We start from the raw sequence: 20395 nt of genomic DNA, 5'->3' as shown, positions 1-20395 counted from the left end.
TACCACTGATAAATATCTCAAACGTATAATAGTGATTAATCATCTCAAAGATGAGACGGTCAAATTATTCATCACGAATATCCAAGCAGAATCTTATTGGTCCGAGAGCATTGGCATTTTCCACTTTTGGTAATTTTTCATTTATCGCAGTGTGCACTAATTACTAGGCAAGTTGGTTGGAGTTCTCCTGGCTTTTTGAGGCAGATATATTTAATCGCCGTTTTGGGGAAAAGCAAAGCATTCATCATTCATCCAAACAGACCTGACTCATATTTATATTTATATATATATGTGTGTGTGTGTGTGTATACTCCTTCATCATTTCGTGTCAACACGATTGGTACTGCAGCACCCCTTGACTTCACTACTGTCATTCCGCAGTACTGAGAGAATTCATCACGTTCAAACTTTCAGCGAGCCCCTGACTTGTTACATTCAAGCTATTCAATTTTTGTCAGGTATCTACTTTAGAACTTGAGCTTATAATGTTCTTCAATGCCTTCGCTTTCGCATCAGTAGCTGTTCTCGCCTTGCGAGGAGCTCAGGCATCGCCAGCCTTTTCAAATGTCATCGATCTTTCTCTTCTTGAATCGGCGCCAAGCCCACCTAATAACCTCGACATTGACCAAGATCACCCATTTGCATCGTACAACATACAATACAACACTTCTTGGGTCATAACCACTCGGGGAGGGACTTCTCCTCCGGTCTGGGTGCATGAATCCCGACTATCTGCATCCGAGGGAAATGGGAATGAAGTCATTTCCCGGTCTGATAGTCGGAATTGGGCTTTGGTTGGGGCAGCGGAGCCTTCTAATAATAATAGCGATGGAGGCGGGTCCTGCCCCGACGCCGATCACCTTTTCGAACTTCAGTGCATTAATCTACGTTCCCTTACCGACGCTGAAGCCCCCGCAGTTTCCTGGAACATCGGTGAAGAAGGTCCCACAGGAAATGCTGGAGCTTGGTTATTTAACAACATGAGATGCGATGGAGATGCGCAGTATAGTTTCAGGGATCTGGATAGGTGCATTAACGCGCCTAAAGGTTCTAAAGGACTGTTATGGTCTTCTTGGTAAGGGGTTAGGTGATTTGCAATTGCGGAATCCTTACCTGGTTGGACAGAATGTGCACTCCAGAATTGCTACTGGACAGAAATGAAATGTAAATATCCGCTTAGTGCTGGTAGGGAGCAGGTTCAGGAGAGGGTACGGAGGTGGAAGGCTAGTTACGGGTAGTTCGATGGAAGAGCTCTGATTCAATTATAATGTAAACTAGACTCGGTTATTGAAAATTCACCAATTGTAGGTAGATGTTGATATGGAACTCAGAAGGATCCTCGTTACATTGAGTGTCATAGAAATTTTCCTTGTGTATATCATAGGTCTTGGTACAGGCGCCAACTACGAAACCTTGGTCAGACAACAGGAGCGGTGGCATCTGATTTTGAGGATCGTAGGTCTGATCCTAATGATTGAGTAATCTGAATCGGAAAAGTATGTATCGATGATGATTGGGGGAGTCGACTGAACTACAAGCTTATTGGGGCACGTATTGAGTTGCTCATTCGCCATCGTCGCCGAAAACCAGAAGTATCTGGAAAGTTTTATAGCAATAGTGCACCACTTAAAAAACGTAGGATTTCACATGTTAATCGAGTTACATAAGTGGGCAGATAAATGGGTGAGGAATTACCGCAGAGTATAACAAATAGATGCCCGACAGAGTGTTTGTTCTTCAACCTTTCAACGCCATTAAACCAGAATGATAGTACTAAAGGATTCGAAAGTGGTTTAAGGATATAGGATGGTATTGGGTACTTGGAGATGAGTAACACTTTTTTTAGAGTTCGATATATGAAATAATATCAGTTCACTGGTATCAGTGCAACAACTTCGGGAGCGGTTACATCTGCATGTTTAAGACAAAATATCTTACCCAAGTAACAACGTGGACCCTATCCTGATGGTCATGATATTACAAAGAGCGGACCTATATACTGTTGATGTTTTTCGAACGTATCAGAGACAGCACCTGACTGAATTGATCATTGAATCCACCCAAGATTTAGCACTCTGCAATGGCCATCTAAGTGCCTTACATATAGATCACTATCATACTGGGCCGTAACAACAGATGCCTCACACATTCGAAGAACACTTTTGTAGATTGCCGAGCACCTACTTTCGCCATCTGAGATACAATAGCTTTCTCCCGTAAGCCATATCGTTCTCCATCGCGCATGTATCATGGCAGCCCATTTCGAGATTAGATGTAAGTCTTTCTGCTCAGCAGTGGAGCAGAACTCTTGTCAATACGTATTCTCGTTCAATTCTCACCGACATGCTCTGACAATTATAGTAGTATAAGCTCTTAGCTACTATATAGATAGTTACTTATTTGCTAATACTTGTATGATACTTCTAAGTTATACTTTCAAGTTATAGGATTACTAGGTCTTTATTCGCTGTAATAGTATTCTCAGTGGCGGATCACTGAGCATCTCGGCGAGCTTATGTAAGGCTCACTGATCTGATCACGGCGCTCCGGGGCGTGCTCAATTCTACACAGGGAGTAAAAGCGGCGACGGGGTGAGCACTAAAACGGAAAGGGAAAGCCGCGGCGCGTCAGGAGAAATCAAGTACGTAGGTAAGTTGTACTCTGTCAATCTAATGAATAATTTCCAATTGGTCGTTTGATGTGTAATTCTTTATCAAGTGGACCATATGCACGGCAGATCACGTGTCTCACCGACAAGATATTCTCACCTCACCAATTCCGCTAGTTCTCCAGGATAGATCCCCGATGTTTTTGCTTTTTCCGAGTTGAGACCACAAAATCGGACTATAGCGACAACCGCCAATAATAGGCTGCTTCGCATATCGTAATAAGAGCATCGCCCCGCGCTGAGAGACTGCCCCCAATCCGGGATACGCTTCAAGCAGCACACAATGTTGACTTAGATGGCCACACTAAACGCCTAGCGTCTCTTATAATGGGCCCCCGCCGGCCGCACCGCTAGGGCCGCTATTGAGGCTGACTGCGAGTCTGACTTGAACATCGGGGATGAGGGTTTTGTTAGCGGGGAGGTCCGAGGTCAATTTGGATGTTAGGTTGTCAACGACAGTTAGAATCGTTCGACCATTCAATCATCAATGCATAAATGCGCCACGGCATATCCAATCTATCAAAGTTTGCAATACTAGCTACGTATTGCTGACAGCCCATAGGAAGACGTAGACGATTGGTGCGGAACCAGGCAGTTGGAGTCTCAGATCCCGAGTTACACGAGTTTGAAATCAGCAACCTGTTGGCACTTGCTGGACGAGTGGTGACAATATCACCAGCAGGGCTTGACAGACGAATTAAGTGATTCACAGTCAACTACATGGTTCATACGCAAAATAGAGTTATGCCTATTGAGTTACAGGGGTAAAGAGCCCCATGCAACACCATCATACTAGGCTATCAAATTAAATTCTAGCCACGCATTCGCGCGTTATTTATAGCAGGACGAGAATCTTCCAATATTTCTCAGGCTGTAGAACAAATCGGCAGATTGACCATTCACATTGATCCGTGACTGCAAAATGCCCAACGTCGGTCGACCAAGTCGTGACTGTCATACATGTCGGAAACGCCGACTGAAGGTACGTATCTCAAGTACACGTGGATATGGGCCTGTCTAATCTCGTTATTCAGTGTGATCTAATACGCCCCGAATGTACCCAATGCCTGCGCAAAGGACTGTCATGTCCTGGCTATCGCGATGAAATGGAAATGCGAATTCGCATGAGTAGCGCTTCATCATTTCAAGTCACAGATAGGGTACGACGGAAGACCAAGTCTCGAGAACAAAAGACAGACTCAAAAGCTTTGTTGGAAATTGATGTGACACAGACCGCTCTCGAGCATCGGATATCAATACCATCAAACCAAGTATTTCCCTTGACGGTTCCCATGACTGAGTCCTGGGATGTCCATTGTCTTCCGTTTGCCATCTCTAAGCTGGAGCTTATTTATGTGATGGGTCCTTCGGTCTTCGACACCGCTTTAAGTCTTTTTAGAAAGATGGAAGAGACATCACACCTTCACATGGCCTGCAAAGCTATTGGGAGTGCCTTTCTAGCCAATATGACAAAGAGCCCCAAAGCAATCATTGACCAAGCAAAGGCATATTCGAGTTCTCTTGTTGCTGTGAAGCAAGCTATTCGAGACTCTAGAAAGATTACGTCAGACGACCTTTTCTTGAGTATCTGTTTACTTGCTTTTTACGAGGTGAGTATCATCATGACTCGTACATACTACTCCCTAACAATGTGTCTATCGTTAGGTCGTCTCTGGTGCACATTCCGGAAATAGCTCATTTCTTGTGGATTCTGCTGGGTACAAGGCCCACACAAAAGCATTGAGTGATCTGATGTGTCTCCGTGGCTCGGACATGTGTGCTACTCGAGATGCTCGAAATCTCATCGGCATGACGCACTGTCATCTGGTAAGCTGCAACACCAGTTCATTCTTAGTCTACTCTACCTGACAAGCATATAGCAAACTCAATTTCTACTAGAAAATTTTCCCATACAAGGGCCTCCCCCTTTCTTGCACGAATTCTTTCGTTTATGTGACCCCTCAGAATGGCCTGTCCTTAGAACATATGTTTTCTCATTCCATTGCACTCACATTTGCTATCGAATCCGTAGCTTGATCGAAGCGGATAATCCTGCTCAGTTGCTTGCCAACTCGTCAGATATCATCCAGGCGATCGACAATGTCGAGAAGCAAGTTGAACCCTTTCCTGAAAAGGGGCCCATAGCGAGCTTGAGAATCGACCCTCCGTCTCAACTCCTGCAAAATGATGCAGGTCTCAACTCAGAAGAGTCGAAGCTTCGCACACATCAATACATTACAAGAATACTCCTCTCGTCCTATGCCGTCGATTTCGTTTCATATGCTTCGAAGATTCCTGCTTGCACCCCGTATCAACGAAGAGATTTTCAGCTCTTGAAACAACGGTACATATGGGAGATGGACGTCTTGTCGAAGCAATTGCCCACTTTTACTCAGATGCCTCTGGACATGAGMTCTCTCTTCACCGAGTCTGTTCCGAGAGAGCGCAATGGCGAGACAGAGCAGCTTGTAATTATCGAATCAAATAATGGCGTGCACTCTTCTGGTTCTGGACATGGGCTCAGCAGCCAATCGTTCTGCAAAAGTCCAGATATGATCTGGAAAGGTCTGTTGATCTTAGCGGGATGTGATACCAGTGCCTTCGGATAATTATCATACATGCTAACTAAGGCTTGTTCGACAATGGTCTTGAGAATGAAACTGACAAATGGAGATACGATGCATTACTTAACATACTTGACGTTCGAGGATGATGAATTCCTGCGTGTCATGAAGGATGGCAAATCTATTATTCATTCTAATCTGAAACTAACAACAAACATACATATTATACGACTTCGGAAGTACCAAACGATATTCTTATGTACTAGTACTTCGACTATCTTTAGTCATAGACCTCGCAGTCGAGAGAGATGACTTGAGACCAAAGTCCGATTCTGAAACGGAAGCATATTCCCGAGAGTCAGGTTCACGGAACCAGCCCGTCCGACGTTTCAACCCTTTCCACGCCTCAGCGCCCAGGACGAAGATAATGATGGCGCCAAACGACAGTCCCCATTCCCAGGTAATGCCCTGATGTTTAAACACGTCCGTGTTCAGACCAGGGATATAAACTGCCGGAAACACCGACAAAGCTCCAATCACGACGGCCCAGAAGAGAAATTTGTTCTCCCAGACATCTCTAAAAAATGGGAACTTGACGTTCTCTTGTCCAGCGCGGAGTGGATCAAGATTGAACATGCTGTTTCTGAGACTTTTGATTTCCCACGCCGAAATAAGTATGAGCCAAGTGAGTTCAGCGAAAACGGCCGCACGTGCACGAAAGACAACATGGCAAGACTCGGAGTCTTTTCTGTTGCAATCGTATCCCAAATCAGGCGTCCCGTTGCCAACACCATAAACGACAATCACGAATGTGAGTAGGGTCAAAATTCCCATAATCATCCCATACACCATCATGTCCACAATGACCTGCCAGGTGAAGACACCTTTCTTCATATCATGTGGAGGACGCCGCATGACGGAAGCCGAAGCCTTCTCGCGCCCTAACCCGAACGCAGGAAAAGACGAAGTCAACATGTTGATCCATAATATTTGAAGCGGAGAAAGCGGAAAGACGGATACGCCATCATTGTCTTGAAACGCGAGGCCGACGATCAGTAAAACAACCTCGGCCACATTCGATGCCAGGAGATGCAAGACGAATTTTTGAATATTGTCAAACATTCTTCGCCCTTCTTCAACCGCATTGACGATACTTGCGAAATTGTCGTCTGTAAGAACGATATCAGATGCGGATTTGGCTACATCAGAGCCTCCCATGCCCATTGCAATGCCTACATCGGCAGCCTGCAGAGATGGGGCATCATTGACTCCATCGCCGGTCATGGCAGCAAAACATCGACGACGGTGCAGGGCAGCGATCATTCTTGTCTTCGTGTCGGGAGCACAACGTGCAATGACCAGGGGCAAGGTTGGCATAGCATCGATCTCATCGTCTGTCATGCCATCAAACTCGGCGGCGGTCTTGACTGGCGACGCAGCTTTCTCAGCCGAGAGGGACTCCGTGTATCTGGGGATGATGCCGACTTCTTTTGCAATCGCGCTTGCTGTGGACGGATGGTCTCCGGTCAACATGTGGACGCGAATGCCTGCATTTATGCATTCTGGTAAAGTTAGCATCCAAGCACTTAAGAATAACGAAGGGACAATACCTTTGATAGCATCTTTCGTCTCTAGTCTTGGCGGATCATATAACCCGGCTAAACCGAGAAGATTCAATTCGGTCTCAACGTCTTCACGAGGTAGCTCGTCACCTTTCTGGTATCCGACGGGTACAGGTCTTTGAGCAATGGCAAGAACTCGCAGACCCTGTTCTGCAAGAGACTTCATTTGCTGCAGAATATTTTCCTTCAACTCGGCCGTCATTTTCTCTTGGTGACCTCCAGCTCCTACAGATGTGCAAAGGTCGATTATGCGTTCAACAGCACCCTTGACAAAGATAACGGGCTCATCCGCTCCTTGACTGTATATCACAGACATCCGCTTGATTGCGCTATCGAAGGGATATTCGGCAATCTGCTTCCATTTAAGGTCTGCCTCGAGAGTTTTCTTGCCGTAGCCGAACCGATGCGCAAACACTTGTAGTGCGATTTCAGTCGGGTCACCCATTGTCTGCCATTTGCCAGCTGTGCTGTCATATCGTACTGTTGCAAGGTTGCACAAGGAAGACGCGAGGAGAAAACTTTCAACCTCTGGGTTCACTTCTGTGATTGCGTGCTCTTTGCTGTCTATTGGGGTGGACGGAGTTTTCTCATTCTGCTTCTCAACTTCTTCTTCATTTGTCGAAGCAGTGTCCAAAGTGACGAAACCTCTGGAGGGGTCACTAGCGTCATCAGAATTATTGACACTATAAATTCCCACGCCAGGAATCCAGGCCTTTCTCGTGACCATTTGACCCTGAGTCAGAGTGCCGGTCTTATCGCTGCAGATATTGGTAACTCCACCCAAAGCCTCGAGCGCTGAAAGCTGGCGGATGACGACTCGCCGTCTGTGCATTTGAGTCATACCAACAACCATAGTGATTGTCAAGACTGCTATGAGAGATTCGGGGATGATCGCGATACCTTCAACGATTAGCATACTTCAAATCAGGGCTTCCAAAAAAAAGGGTACATACCAGTCGAAATAGCATAAATAGCAACCTCGTTCGTAACATGAAACTCATTCACACCGAAGACAATAATAGCAAGGATAATTGCAAGTCCAAACAGACTATAAGCCAATTTGCTCAATTTCCTTTGCAGCGGCGTCCCAGTCGTCAATCCCAAGAACCTGCCCAAGGCATCCCAAGATCTGAGAAACCCGCCTCGAAAGACTTGCAAGGGACCATATTTCTTCATTGACATTGACCTGTTCTTGGTTCCACTGGGTCTCTTCTTACCTTGCATTGAGGAAGCGATCTTTCCGATTTCTGTATACATACCCGTATACACAACGATACCTTTCCCGCGTCCTTTCGTGACTGTGGAGGAAGAATAGACCATGTTCAATCTATCGCCTACCCCGATGTGCGTTTCTGCATTCGCCGAAGAATCCTCAACAAGCGATTTATGATCGAAAGCAGCATCCTTCGCAACCGGCACCGCCTCACCGGTCAATATCTTCTCATCACATTCCAGATTCATACCGTCGACCAACCTCAAATCGGCCGGGACCGTATCACCCGTTTTGACAAGCACAATGTCGCCGGGGACAACTTCCGTCGATGGAATGGTTACAACTTCGCCATTCCGAATTACGGTCGCAGATGGCGAGGAGAGGCTGCGTAGTGCGTCCATCTTTTGTTCGGCGCGGTATTCTTGGTAGAAGCCGATCAAGATGTTGCCGATTATGACGGCGGTTATGACGCCGCCTTCGATGTAGTCTGAGACGCCGTAGGCGAGGGCCATGGCTAGGACGAGGACCTATGTTCGTGTTAGGTTAGTACTCACTTGTGTGGATAAGAAAATGAAACCGGAGACGTACGAGTATCATGGCGTTCGAGACCTGTTTCGCTAGGACGGAGTACCAGGTCACTCCTCCTTCGCCGGAGAGCTTGTTGTCTCCATAGCGGGCTTGAAGGGACGAAACTTGTTGAGTTGAGAGGCCCGTGTCGATGTTTGTCTCCAAGTGAGATGTGATCTCATCGGTGGGAAGGAGGAAGGGATGAGATGGGTAGGATTGGGTAGATGGCGAGGATGAGGACTTGCGTCGCATTTTGCTTCATATGGTATTTATATCTATGGAGAACAAAGAAATGTACATGGGTATCATAGATTGATGTCTATCAAATTCTATACCATGAATGTTTACCCAGAAATCTTGGACTTACAAATCCTTCCAAGATGGGAACATCAGCCTACTTATACTCCCTCACAAACATCAACAATCGCCTTCCAAGACATACATACGTACTTCCAAGACTCTATACCCAGCGAAACAAGTTTGTGTCTTCCAATCATCATACCCAAAAGTCATGATGTAGGCCCCGCCCCACCTCCAAGCCCTAACTGAGCCATGTCTGGTTAGGGCATGTTCCCCGGACTATTTCCTATTCCGGAGGAGACGACCCACCCTTGTCGTACGCAAACAACTTTCTAGATGCCTCGGCGATTGATAAGCGATGGAAAAGTCATTGTTACTCGGGTTGACCTAATCGGAAAGTCACTTGATTGGATATGTAGGAGCATCTTGGCATCACGCGGAACGGGCATATTTTGGTAGAGACAGAGAGGAATTCCGCTGCCAAGAGCGGTGCCAAGGGCTTGTTCCTCTCGGAGATGTTGTGCAGAGTGGCGAACATGACGAGACCGTTGAGGGTCATTGGTCGATATGGGAGATGGATTGGATCTAGGCCGTTGTTCGGAGATTTCTCGTATTGATAAGGGTTTGGAGTTGTCTTGGACATTCGCATATCTTCCTGGCAAAGAGGGGACAGTCAATGCGCATACGGGATAATTGCCCCCCTCTATCATGATCGAATGAATGCAGTGATATTCATTCATGTAATGACGTATAATAATGTATACTGCCTTTTAAACGAGTTCCACATCAAAGCACTATTATTGGGGTGTATTCCACTCAAATTCTCGCGGATATGTTCTAATTTACCTATCAATAACCGTGCAGCCGTCTGCAGACGCCAGCGTACATCCAGCATCACGGCGTATGATATACTAGACTGGATGCAATTGGAGGTCAAAACAGTAAACAGAAACCCCTTGTCTATTGATTTCTACACCGGACCAGGTAAGCACTGCGCCATACTCTATAAAGGTCCGCTTTCAGCTCAGATGGCTTCTGGCGGTCGATTCTAAAGAAATAGATTTAATCCGAGATGGGTTCAATCATGCATCTTTGCGCCTCATATACTATAATCTTTTATAGATCATATATTTTATAGTAGGAACTAACTAAGAAGGTATAATAAAAAATGAACAATCTATTAGACAAGCTCTTAGGACTTAGGGCTTAGAGGTCCCGTCACGGCTTTCCAAAGGACTGAGACAGGCTCGCAAGACGTATGACTGGCACAATAATTACCATTCAACATACCGCGTAATCACAAGCGGACCAACTTCTCCCGTTTCTTTATTGTTCCAAGCGTTCAAGCACCCGGCTCCCTGATAGTCTTCCAGGTTTGCCAGAAATTGGCCGCCTAGCTGCTGCAAGATCTCGCATTTCTCATCCATGTTTCTTGCTAAGAGTAAGTGTGCTGTCTCACCCGGCAGTCCAGGACCCTGCCATGGAGGCCCAAAAACGTGGTTATCGAATTCAGCGACCCAGAATCCGCCCCCGTGACTCGGCCATCCAACCCTCACCCACCGCCGTTCCATCTTTGTTGGACGCGGAGCTTCACCAGTTTCAACCTTGGACGCCAACGGATCAAAATCATCTTCTACTGCGGCAGCTATATCGTACCGCTCCTGGCTATCAAACCATATTGCGCCAAGCAGCAACAAACGTTGACACACTTCATCTTCGGCATCTTGGTCGCGGTCGCGCTTGAGGGGCGGATTCACTGTATCCCAGCCAAGAAAATCCAAATCAACGAGGGTCGCGTTGTCCAGGACGATCACGCCACCGTGTGATGGCCAGCCGAAGATTTTGACCTTGTTATCCCATATCTCGGTGCGTTGGATCGGGAATCTAGGTTTGGGAGCGTTGCTGGCGCCGATAGGGCCTCTCCGTGGTCCTTTTTGCGAAGGGTTTTTTGTGCGCACCATTGTGATGTGATGTATTTGGCTACCAGATAAAGAAGTGAGATGTGGGGAAGAGTAGTAACTTGGAGGCTAGCAAAGTGTATGGGTTAGTTATTGATGTATATATAGAGCAGGCTAGCTTTCATGGATAAGTAGCGTGTGACACAGACTAGTATCTCCAGATAGAGCCAATAGTAAGTGGAGATATCCAACCACATCGACTCGCTACCTGGACGATTTTCGTCCTTTATTAGGCTCTATTGTATGTGCTGATGGTAGCAATCTCCTAGGCTGTAGGCACTGAGAATGCAATTCTTTCCCTATCTTGAGTAGGCGGCGTGTAGCCTATTGTCAACTGCTCTTCAACCGCTTTTTCAATATTGCCGTAGCCCTTTGCCCATTTCCTAATACTAGATGAACCGGAAATGACTGCCAGGTCAATAGACTTCCAAGAGAATATTGAATTGAATAGCGAAATAGCAAAATCAATGGTATCATAAAACACATGCAAAGAAACAGCAACAACTCCATGAATGCATCGCGGCCATCATCACCATCATTACCACGCCATCCAATCTCTTAGTATTAGAATTATCTCCGCCGTCCCTTCCCCTTTCTCTTTGAAGACTGCTGCTCCGGAATACTAACTGTCCCCTCCACAATATCCTCATCGCCCGCAGCGCCAATCTCCTTCAACTTCTCCGAGCCACTAATAAAAAAAGTCAGATCGCGATTCTGTTCACTCAAATCCGCATTCTCTGCCTTCAATTTAGCGACTTCTTCGGTCAACAGTTCCACGCGCTTGACCAGGTTCTCGTTCATGGCTTTCTCTTCTCGCCACTCTTTCTCGAGTTTGCGGGCCATGGTCTCGAATTTCTCGGCTCGGCGCTCGGCGCGATCTTTCTCCTTCTCTAGACCGGGTACGTTATCCTTCGCCAAGGCGTTGTAGCGTTGTTGCAGCTCTGAAAGTTGTTTAGTTGCGTTTTCGGCTGCTTCGAGGGCTGCGGATGCCGCCGCGCTTGCCTTGGAGGCCTTATCGGCAGCGCGTTCGACGATTTCTTCGAAATAGGCTCGCTGAGACTCGAGTTGGCTGGTGAGTAGGTGTGTGTATTCGACGCTCATGTTTTCGAGTTTTTCGCGGGGCACTGCGTCCGTCCAGTCTGGTGGGTCGAGGGCGGAATTGTCTGCTGCAGGTAGCTCGACGAGTTTGCCGTCTGTTTTGCTTTGGATGATACGATGGACGTACGCATCGCTTACGTAGTCCCATACGCGTTGGGTGGAAAGATCCATGGCGAACGCGTGCGAGGTCTCTTTAAAATGTGCAAAGGCGTGTGCCTCATCGTAACGTCCGCAGCCAACACTGCCGCAAATAAGACATACCCAGAGGTTGAGTTCGGAATGGCATACGCTGCATTCGCCTGAGCTGCCTTCGTCGAAAAATCCGACTTGACTTCGCCGCCCAAAGTCGTCGAGTGTATATCTGCATACGGGGCATCCGCTACCTTTCCATTTCTGGAGACATGTGCAATGAAAGACATGTTGACAGATGATAGTCAACAAACCGGTAGTCTCGTCCATGCGCTCGAGACAGACTGGGCAAGTGGGCAGTTCGACTAGAGAAGGAGTTGGAGGAGCCAAGGGTTTTGCGGATAGCGACGCAGACGAAATTCCGGGCGAAGAACTATTAGCAGCTCCGAGGGATCGAGTAGTATTTGACGTTAATGCAGAAGACTGAACAGAAGCATCGCTCATCTCATGCTGCTTCGCAGTTTCAATCTCCACTGACTTGACAAAGACGACGTGGCACGTCTCAGGCTATACGTATATTAGCACATAAACTTTCTCAAAGACGATAGAATAACATACCTCCATGCTATTGAATACCTTCCCATTCCATTCCCTTTGCCATTCACGCGCCTTCTTCCCACTCCGGAACTTCATCAAAACCATATACCGATTCGCTCTCGCAGTCTTGATCATGCGAAAATGACTGACTTCATCTCTCGTATCCTCACCCACAAAGCCCAAAAAGTCTGCCGGAGAGAGGTACGACGGTACAGCAAGGATGCACAATATCGAACAATCCTCGTCGTTCGGCGAGTACACCTGTAAAGGAGATGACGAGGAGTTATACTCCGCCGAGTCATGATCATTCAAACCATGACTACGACTACGACTACTGCCATGTGCGCTCCCCAATTGAGTCCTGTGCACCATCCCACTGCTCGCAGTATGCGGCGAGTCATTCGGTGGTCGTCGAGCAGCGGCTGAAGATCCTTTGAGATACAACGGATGATCATCAATGATCAATGACGGGGTCTCCTTCGCATCTCTGTAGAGATGAACAATACCATACACGCTATCGGCCAGTGTCTGATCGAGGGGAACATATTTGCCGCGCGTATGAAGGCCGCCTAGAATATCCGTCCCTATGCCCGTTGTGATTGTATCTCGATCGTCGCTTTTGGTATCGGCGGACGGTCTGCGGTGGCGGTTGTGCGCGGGAGCAACCATATCGACGCCCTGGATGAATATTTGACTAAATCTGAGATCTGACTGGATAGCTATATCCGCTGAAGAAGTATGGTCCTGTAACGATAGAGAAGATAACTTCGCATCGAAACTGGCTGGGCGGTAATGGCCGTCGTGAACAACCCCGCTAAGATTATTAAATCCGCTTCCCACCCCCGATTGTGACCCAACAGAACGGTGCTGTCGATGCGCGATTACGGACGTCTTTTTGCTGGAATGTCGCTGGAAAGGGAGGAAAGCTTCGCGCACAGCTTCGTTGGCGAGTGAACGGTCCGATCGCAAACGAGAGAGGTTGTCGTTGCCGTCGTCGTAGAGATCGTGTGCGATGTTTGATGAGGAGGTTAGAAGCTCAAGCGTTATGTGGTAGAAGTATGAGGGCATCCCGACGCATGATTTGATGATACTCGAGCTGTCGTCACCATTCGTGTAATCGTGGACTCGTTATTTTGTTTTGTGTTGCAAGTTGCGCAGCTGTCAATTTCTCAACGTCAACGTCAAAAAGTGGTTCCGCTGGGCCAATGAGCACGGATGTCATGTGAGTGGCAAGTGGCGTTTGTCGCAGTATCCTCTCCATACAATACGGATTACCGCGCTATCAATAGAATATGCTGTCTGTCGAATTCATTTACTAACTATTTTGAATGCTTCTTGAAGCTACTGGTCTGTACTTACACTGCGATGTAGGCGTTCTAGTCTCGCCATCTTGATGCGATGAAGACCCGCCTCCGCATTTACTTGGAATACTCCACTGGCTGAACGCTACAAGTGTTTTACAAGAATGAAAGATGATGAGTGACAAGACCTGTCGGTCAATTGTATTGTCAATAACTAGCTAGTAGTCTGAAGAAAGTCAAAAGATATTGTGAATCATAAACCCATGAAGCCTCCAACGCCAAAGAAAAGGCCGATGCAATCCCATTTAAATAGCGACAGAAGAAAAGAATCTAGTTGCCACCGCGGAGGCGAAGCACCAAGTGAAGAGTAGACTCCTTCTGGATGTTGTAATCAGAAAGAGTGCGTCCATCTTCCAGTTGCTTACCAGCGAAAATCAATCGCTGCTGGTCAGGTGGGATGCCCTCCTTATCTTGGATCTTGCTCTTCACATTGTCAATTGTGTCGGATGATTCAACTTCTAATGTGATGGTCTTGCCGGTCAAGGTCTTGACGAAAATCTGCATACCACCACGGAGACGGAGGACAAGGTGTAGAGTGGATTCTTTCTGGATGTTGTAGTCGGAGAGTGTGCGGCCATCTTCAAGTTGCTTACCAGCGAAAATCAATCGCTGCTGGTCGGGAGGAATACCTTCTTTGTCTTGAATTTTGGATTTCACGTTATCGATGGTGTCTGAGGATTCGACTTCCAATGTGATCGTCTTTCCAGTGAGAGTCTTGACGAAGATCTGCATACCACCACGGAGACGAAGGACAAGGTGAAGAGTGGATTCTTTCTGGATGTTATAATCGGAGAGGGTACGGCCGTCCTCGAGTTGCTTGCCAGCAAAGATCAGGCGCTGCTGGTCAGGAGGAATACCTTCCTTGTCCTGAATCTTCGACTTAACGTTGTCGATGGTATCAGAGGACTCGACCTCAAGGGTGATGGTTTTGCCGGTAAGAGTCTTGACGAAAATCTGCATACCACCACGGAGACGGAGGACGAGATGGAGGGTAGATTCTTTCTGTAGAAAAGTTAGTTGTCTGTCAATTTGCCACTTGCGCTCACCATAAGTCGACATACCTGAATGTTGTAGTCAGAGAGGGTGCGACCGTCCTCGAGCTGCTTGCCAGCAAAGATCAAACGCTGCTGGTCAGGAGGAATACCCTCCTTGTCCTGAATCTTGGACTTGACGTTGTCGATGGTATCCGAAGACTCCACCTCAAGGGTGATGGTCTTTCCAGTGAGGGTCTTGACGAAGATCTGCATAATGGCGTTTATCGGTAGGAGGTAGTGAGTTGTAGAAATGGGTGGTTAGGTGTGTATGGTAGCCTCACTGACAGAGATGACAGAGGGAGATGTGTGATGAGAGTGAAGTGGAAGAGAGAAGAGGAAGAAGGCGAGCGGGGAAGGGGAAGGGGAAGGTACTTATACGTGCTCGCAGGCAGGAGCGAAGGCGGGAAGCCGGGTGGAGGCGATAAGGCAGGCAGCACTGCCGCAAGTAGAAAGACGTCGTAGTAGCCTTAGTAATCGCGGTCTGACTGGTCACCCGGCAATCGGCAGCTTCCCCTGTTTGAACTTTCTTAGTGCTGTTCTGAGTTCTCCTCTGAGAGACTCCTTCTGGCTGGTTCTGGCTCGTGGCGACCAACAGACTGCGACCGTATGGCTGGAAGGACCTTCGAGGATTATGCTCATAGGCGCTGAGGCTGGGGAACCTGCTAGAACTCACGATAAGCCCCCCGCCAATCGCAACACTTTGAGCCCGGTGCACTAAGCCTGATGCAGAAAGTCAGGTGAGTCGCGCAGCGCTTTGTACTCCGGTTTAACCTCAGCAGTCGCTAGTACTGCCACGCTAGTCACCTCTTAACAAACTCTACTAAGAAGTACTACAGTGTGTGACGCCATCCAGCCCTTCCTTCTTGATCCGATATTCGAGGCTTTTTGCGACAAACTCTGCATCGACACAACCTACCTCTGATATCTGAAAATTTTTACCCCTGATGATCCCGATAATTCTTCCGGTGACAAATCTTGAAGAAATTTTTCCATGAATTGGTTGTTTACATCTCCTACCCCCTTATCCTACTTGACTGTCGAGATGGAGTACGTACTATCAGTTCATTATCGATAGGAAAGCCAGCGTCCGCCCGCGATGACGCCATATGGCTTGTCTTTTGATTAGCAATACTACTACAATGGAACTATCAATCATGCAAGGATGGCACAATTCCTGCTTAATACTATGTACAGTTTGGATAAGAATTGACTACGTAGCTCATTTTCCTTTAGCTTGTTTGACAATCTGCGCTGTTTACTTTCCACCACGGCGGATTTCGATGAGGTCACGCCACGGCAAGACTTCGCCCGTGCCGTTTTCGTTTCCAACCTTAGTCGGCTGAAACGGCAGACGGTGCCTGTGCTTGTCGCTCAGGCATGASGAGCCGATCTATTTTTGCGATTTCGTTACGCGCGCTGAATTGCCAATTGTTTACTGCCGAGTACATAATTCATAGCTGAAAATGCAATATCTTTGTTCAAGGTATCAAATACTATGTACCTAGTCCTGCAGTGCAGTGCAGTCACTCAGTCATTGATTCAGAACTTCGTCCAGAGTCGGTAGGTAGTTCGTTGGCACAGTGGCTCAAATCGCTCGGTATCGCTGAAATGCGAGATAAATCAAATACAAAGGAAAAATAACAAAGTCAATCCATATCCCATACCAATCCAGTACAACAAAAACAATACACTCAAATCAAACACATCATTCCAGCAAAGCTGAAACTCATGCAAATCAAACACTCAACATTTCATAAGTTTCGTTCATCTTTCATCATCGTCAATCGCCACGCTTAGAATAAAGAAACAACACTAAATCGCAATCATACAGTACTGTATGATGAACGGTATGAACAAAAATGGTCTTTCGAGAGCTCGAAAATCACTGGAAAGGAAGTCGTTGTCGTAATTCCAAAGGTCGTCAAGGTCAACCGACCTCTTCGCATGCGTTTGCATAAATCATCACTCTTTCAATGTTTTTCTTTTGCGTACATCAACGCCGTATCTCGTAAAGACCGTAAATCGGATCAATGGTAATAACATAAATAGCACAAATTTTATCGATGGCGGCTCGCTTTTCGTAGTTCATTAATCATTTCAGTTGGCGCGAATAACTAGTCGTGACAGGAATTTGTTCGACAGGCAGTCGAAGTCGGTACGGTTGAATTTCGTGTTGGAGCGGTTGCGCAGGTAGGATTCTAAAATCATTAGTCGAGAGAGAGAAAGACGATGAATAGTACATACCGTGCTGCTTAACGTGATGTCGGACCTCGGTCATAGTTTGGCAGACATCAGGGTTGGAGGCAAGCAACTGGTGGTGCTTGCTGGTCTCCCAATCGGTGAAAGCGGGCAATTTCTGGGAAATAGCCTGGAAAAGCCCGACGATGACACCAACGGGAGTAGACTCCATGTCGTGGCAGAACTTGTCGACGGCAGAGACATCCTGAAAAGCATATTAGTGAAATTCTATCCTCAAAAATACACTGGTACATACCGGAACACGGTAATGGCAGTCAAATTGCATTTCCTCCCAAACAGCAAGGAGGATTGTAGCGAGGATGTAGATGGTAGGCCAGTTCTTAAGCCTATCACCGCTGTACACGCTCGAGTAAAGAGCCGATAGCTCCTCAAGAACGTCCTTCTGCAACTCACGCCACATGTTGGCCATGGCACATTTGATCTGGAAGTTGATCATGACGGGTGCCATTATCTTTCCTCGGAAGCGGGAACCCTCGCCCTCAATCTTACCCAGGAAGTCTTCGTCTTCACCAATACCCTCAACCATGGTCACACTGAGAGTGAGGTTGTAGGCAAGGATCAACTTCAAAGCCTTGCGGATTACCGGCAACTTGGTACGGAAGTAGTAGCGGAATGCAGTCTTCAGCATCTGGGTCAGGAATGGCGTGCCGTCAAAGTAGTCGTCCACGAACTTCTCATAACTTCCGTTACCGTCAATGTGGCGGTCCAAATAGTCAGACAACTTTGAATGAGAGATACCCTCGATACCAGCTGAAAACTTCATAGTCGACACTTGGTAATGGCCCATCTCCCGTTCGACAGTCTCACACCAATCCATGTTGAAACATTCTTCGTCCCGAACAAAGACCTCGCGGGCATTGATGGGCATGATCTCGCCGTAGCCGTGAGTGACAAAAAGGATTCTCTCTTGGTCGGAAAAGCCCTTAATATTTCCAACCGAGAATCCCAGGGTAACGTGACGCTCATAGTCGGCCTTCCAGTCCTTCATGAAATAACCAATCTCCTTTATGTCAATTCGAGTACAAGGAMCCTGCCACAAACGAGCATGTGCAGGCTGGCACCCAGCACAAGGTTCTCCTTTATCACACTGTTCAAGTCAGATAATTGATCTTCCGATCTTCTAGAGGCAAAGAAATTGACTTACTGTCTTCTTGAGGAATTTACAACGCAAGCAAGCTCGCAGCTTCCGAATCTCGCTGGCTTGTTTTCTCTGGTCTGGCTTGAGAGGACCCTTACGCTTTCCGATACGCTTCTCGGTAGTCTCTGGCTTGCCTGTCTGTGATTGCTTGCGAACCTTTGTTTCGGCGGTTTTTGCGGCAATCGGGCTCTTGCGAGCATTCTTTCTGGCGGGAGGCGAGGACGATGAAGGCGAGGAGGAGGAAGACGATGTGGATGATCTGGGTGAATGGGATTGAGGAGTAGCTTTCTTGGAGGGTACTGGGATTGGTCGTACGATAGCGACCGGGCTGACAGCAACTGGGGACACGGATCCGTGGGAGGCGTGATCAAGAGAAATTCGTCGGTCCACAGCAGGGTTATAAATTGAGTCAAGATGATCAGATCCCGGTGAGCTGATGGGATGTTGAACGTCCACCCAGCTACTGCCCCATGAAGCGCGGTTTGGCTCAAAATCCGAGTAGGAGGATTCAGAAAGACTTCGGTCGTGCAAGGTCTGAGTAGGGTTGATGAACAATGCATGATCGTGGTGGTGGAAGTGGTCGATGGCACGGTGGTCGATGGCACGATGGTCGACAGTTGCCCATCCATTGTCGCTGCTCGAACTGGTCAAGGAGCGGACCTCAAGATACGTGTCCGTGGGTGAGCTACTCTCAGGAATGTTGTGGGCAATACCTCCATAGGAAGTCAAATCCGGTATCCCGTTAGGAAAAGTCATAAGTCCCTGAAAGTCGGGATAGGCAAATGGCATAGTGATATCGACCGGAGCCGACAGCGAAAGATACGAGCCATCGAGCAGACTGCTGGCATCCAAAGAGGCTGCTGCTTGCGAGGCAGGCAGGAAGTCGACGGGAGACGTTTGCAAAGGGACGCCATAACTTGAAGTGAACTGAGGGCCAGTCGTCTCAACATGAGGATACGACACCTGACTGTGAAGCGATTGCTGAAACTGCCATTCGGGCATCAAATTGGCACCTGTTGGGATCTGGTCGAAGGTATGACCGCTTGTCTGCAGAGGCGCAATGTCGCGGGCATCATCGTGTCGCGGGATATTCTGGTCGACGGCCAGTGGCCAACTCTGGGCCTGGAGATAGTTTCTCGAGTCATAGTCGAGATCTACCAGGCCATCGTTGCTGAGATTATGTTGGGACATCATATACTGGGGATCAACAGGCGACAATGGCAGCAGACGACAACAAAGTCATGGAGAATTGGATGGGAAAGAGGTGGTGTTGTACTGATATGTTGTGTGTGTGTGGATGAATTGGTTTAATCTCCGTTGCAGAGAGAAACACACAATAGGTTGCAGCTCTCTGAGGCCGGCACAGGCAGAACGAACTCTAGGGAAGACGAGAAGGTGAAGGTCGGACAGAGGGACGCCTTCTTTCAGCTTAGTTGGTTCGTCGATTCATAGTGGAGGAAAGAAGAGATGGAAGGGAAAAGGCGGGCTTGTAATGAACGTGGGAGCGAGGTGAGTTGGGGAGGGAAGCGGTGGGGGAGGGAAAGAGGGAAAGTCGAGGTCGTACAATGGTGGAAAGAGGCGGTGAGTGAGCCGAGCCGGTTGGTTGAATCTGGGAGAACGCTAGGAGGGATCCACGGCGGAGATGGAGGGTTGACACCTGAGGCCGAGACCCCGTGCTGATTGGCTGCGTGCGCCAATTGTGTTATCGATAGCTCTGTCGCTAGCCTATTTGGGTCTAGTGCCAAAGTGATCCGTCCAGTTTCCACTTTTTCCCACTTTTCTCTTTGGTCTCCATATTACTCTATTTGGTCTAGCGGCAACATCCCAGCCGTGCGCCAGTCAATCACCGCTCGGGACCATGCTCGCGCTAGTCCGAAACAGCGCTAG

General features: G+C 47.7%; 6 protein-coding genes across 6 annotated transcripts; 1 reads left to right on the top strand and 5 right to left on the bottom strand.

Annotated features, from left to right (window-relative positions):
* Nucleotides 1-3590: 3590 nt before the first annotated feature.
* BHQ10_001851 (uncharacterized protein) lies at nucleotides 3591-5277 on the top strand (the record flags this gene model as incomplete). Its single annotated transcript, XM_040873933.1, has 5 exons — nucleotides 3591-3650; nucleotides 3703-4278; nucleotides 4334-4495; nucleotides 4568-4641; nucleotides 4701-5277. 5 exons carry the CDS (start codon nucleotides 3591-3593, stop codon nucleotides 5275-5277), a joined length of 1449 nt encoding a protein of 482 aa, XP_040730356.1.
* Nucleotides 5278-5487: 210 nt separating this feature from the next.
* BHQ10_001850 (uncharacterized protein) lies at nucleotides 5488-8886 on the bottom strand (the record flags this gene model as incomplete). Its single annotated transcript, XM_040873932.1, has 4 exons — nucleotides 5488-6794; nucleotides 6843-7754; nucleotides 7808-8594; nucleotides 8656-8886. The coding sequence occupies 4 exons, from the start codon at nucleotides 8884-8886 to the stop codon at nucleotides 5488-5490; spliced, it is 3237 nt and encodes a 1078-aa protein (XP_040730355.1).
* Nucleotides 8887-10208: 1322 nt separating this feature from the next.
* BHQ10_001849 (uncharacterized protein) lies at nucleotides 10209-10895 on the bottom strand (the record flags this gene model as incomplete). Its single annotated transcript, XM_040873930.1, has 1 exon — nucleotides 10209-10895. The coding sequence occupies one exon, from the start codon at nucleotides 10893-10895 to the stop codon at nucleotides 10209-10211; it is 687 nt and encodes a 228-aa protein (XP_040730354.1).
* Nucleotides 10896-11462: 567 nt separating this feature from the next.
* On the bottom strand, nucleotides 11463-13784 carry BHQ10_001848 (uncharacterized protein; the record flags this gene model as incomplete). Its single annotated transcript, XM_040873929.1, has 5 exons — nucleotides 11463-12231; nucleotides 12279-12383; nucleotides 12434-12552; nucleotides 12609-12686; nucleotides 12738-13784. The coding sequence occupies 5 exons, from the start codon at nucleotides 13782-13784 to the stop codon at nucleotides 11463-11465; spliced, it is 2118 nt and encodes a 705-aa protein (XP_040730353.1).
* Nucleotides 13785-14347: 563 nt separating this feature from the next.
* On the bottom strand, nucleotides 14348-15324 carry BHQ10_001847 (uncharacterized protein; the record flags this gene model as incomplete). Its single annotated transcript, XM_040873928.1, has 2 exons — nucleotides 14348-15079; nucleotides 15139-15324. The coding sequence occupies 2 exons, from the start codon at nucleotides 15322-15324 to the stop codon at nucleotides 14348-14350; spliced, it is 918 nt and encodes a 305-aa protein (XP_040730352.1).
* Nucleotides 15325-17208: 1884 nt separating this feature from the next.
* On the bottom strand, nucleotides 17209-19702 carry BHQ10_001846 (uncharacterized protein; the record flags this gene model as incomplete). Its single annotated transcript, XM_040873927.1, has 4 exons — nucleotides 17209-17309; nucleotides 17356-17554; nucleotides 17606-18457; nucleotides 18515-19702. 4 exons carry the CDS (start codon nucleotides 19700-19702, stop codon nucleotides 17209-17211), a joined length of 2340 nt encoding a protein of 779 aa, XP_040730351.1.
* Nucleotides 19703-20395: the final 693 nt, after the last annotated feature.

This window comes from Talaromyces amestolkiae, assembly GCF_001896365.1.
Source record: "Talaromyces amestolkiae strain CIB chromosome Unknown scaffold2.1, whole genome shotgun sequence".
NCBI classification, from domain to species: Eukaryota; Fungi; Ascomycota; class Eurotiomycetes; order Eurotiales; family Trichocomaceae; genus Talaromyces; species Talaromyces amestolkiae.
This window is presented reverse-complemented; position numbering and strand designations above follow the sequence as displayed.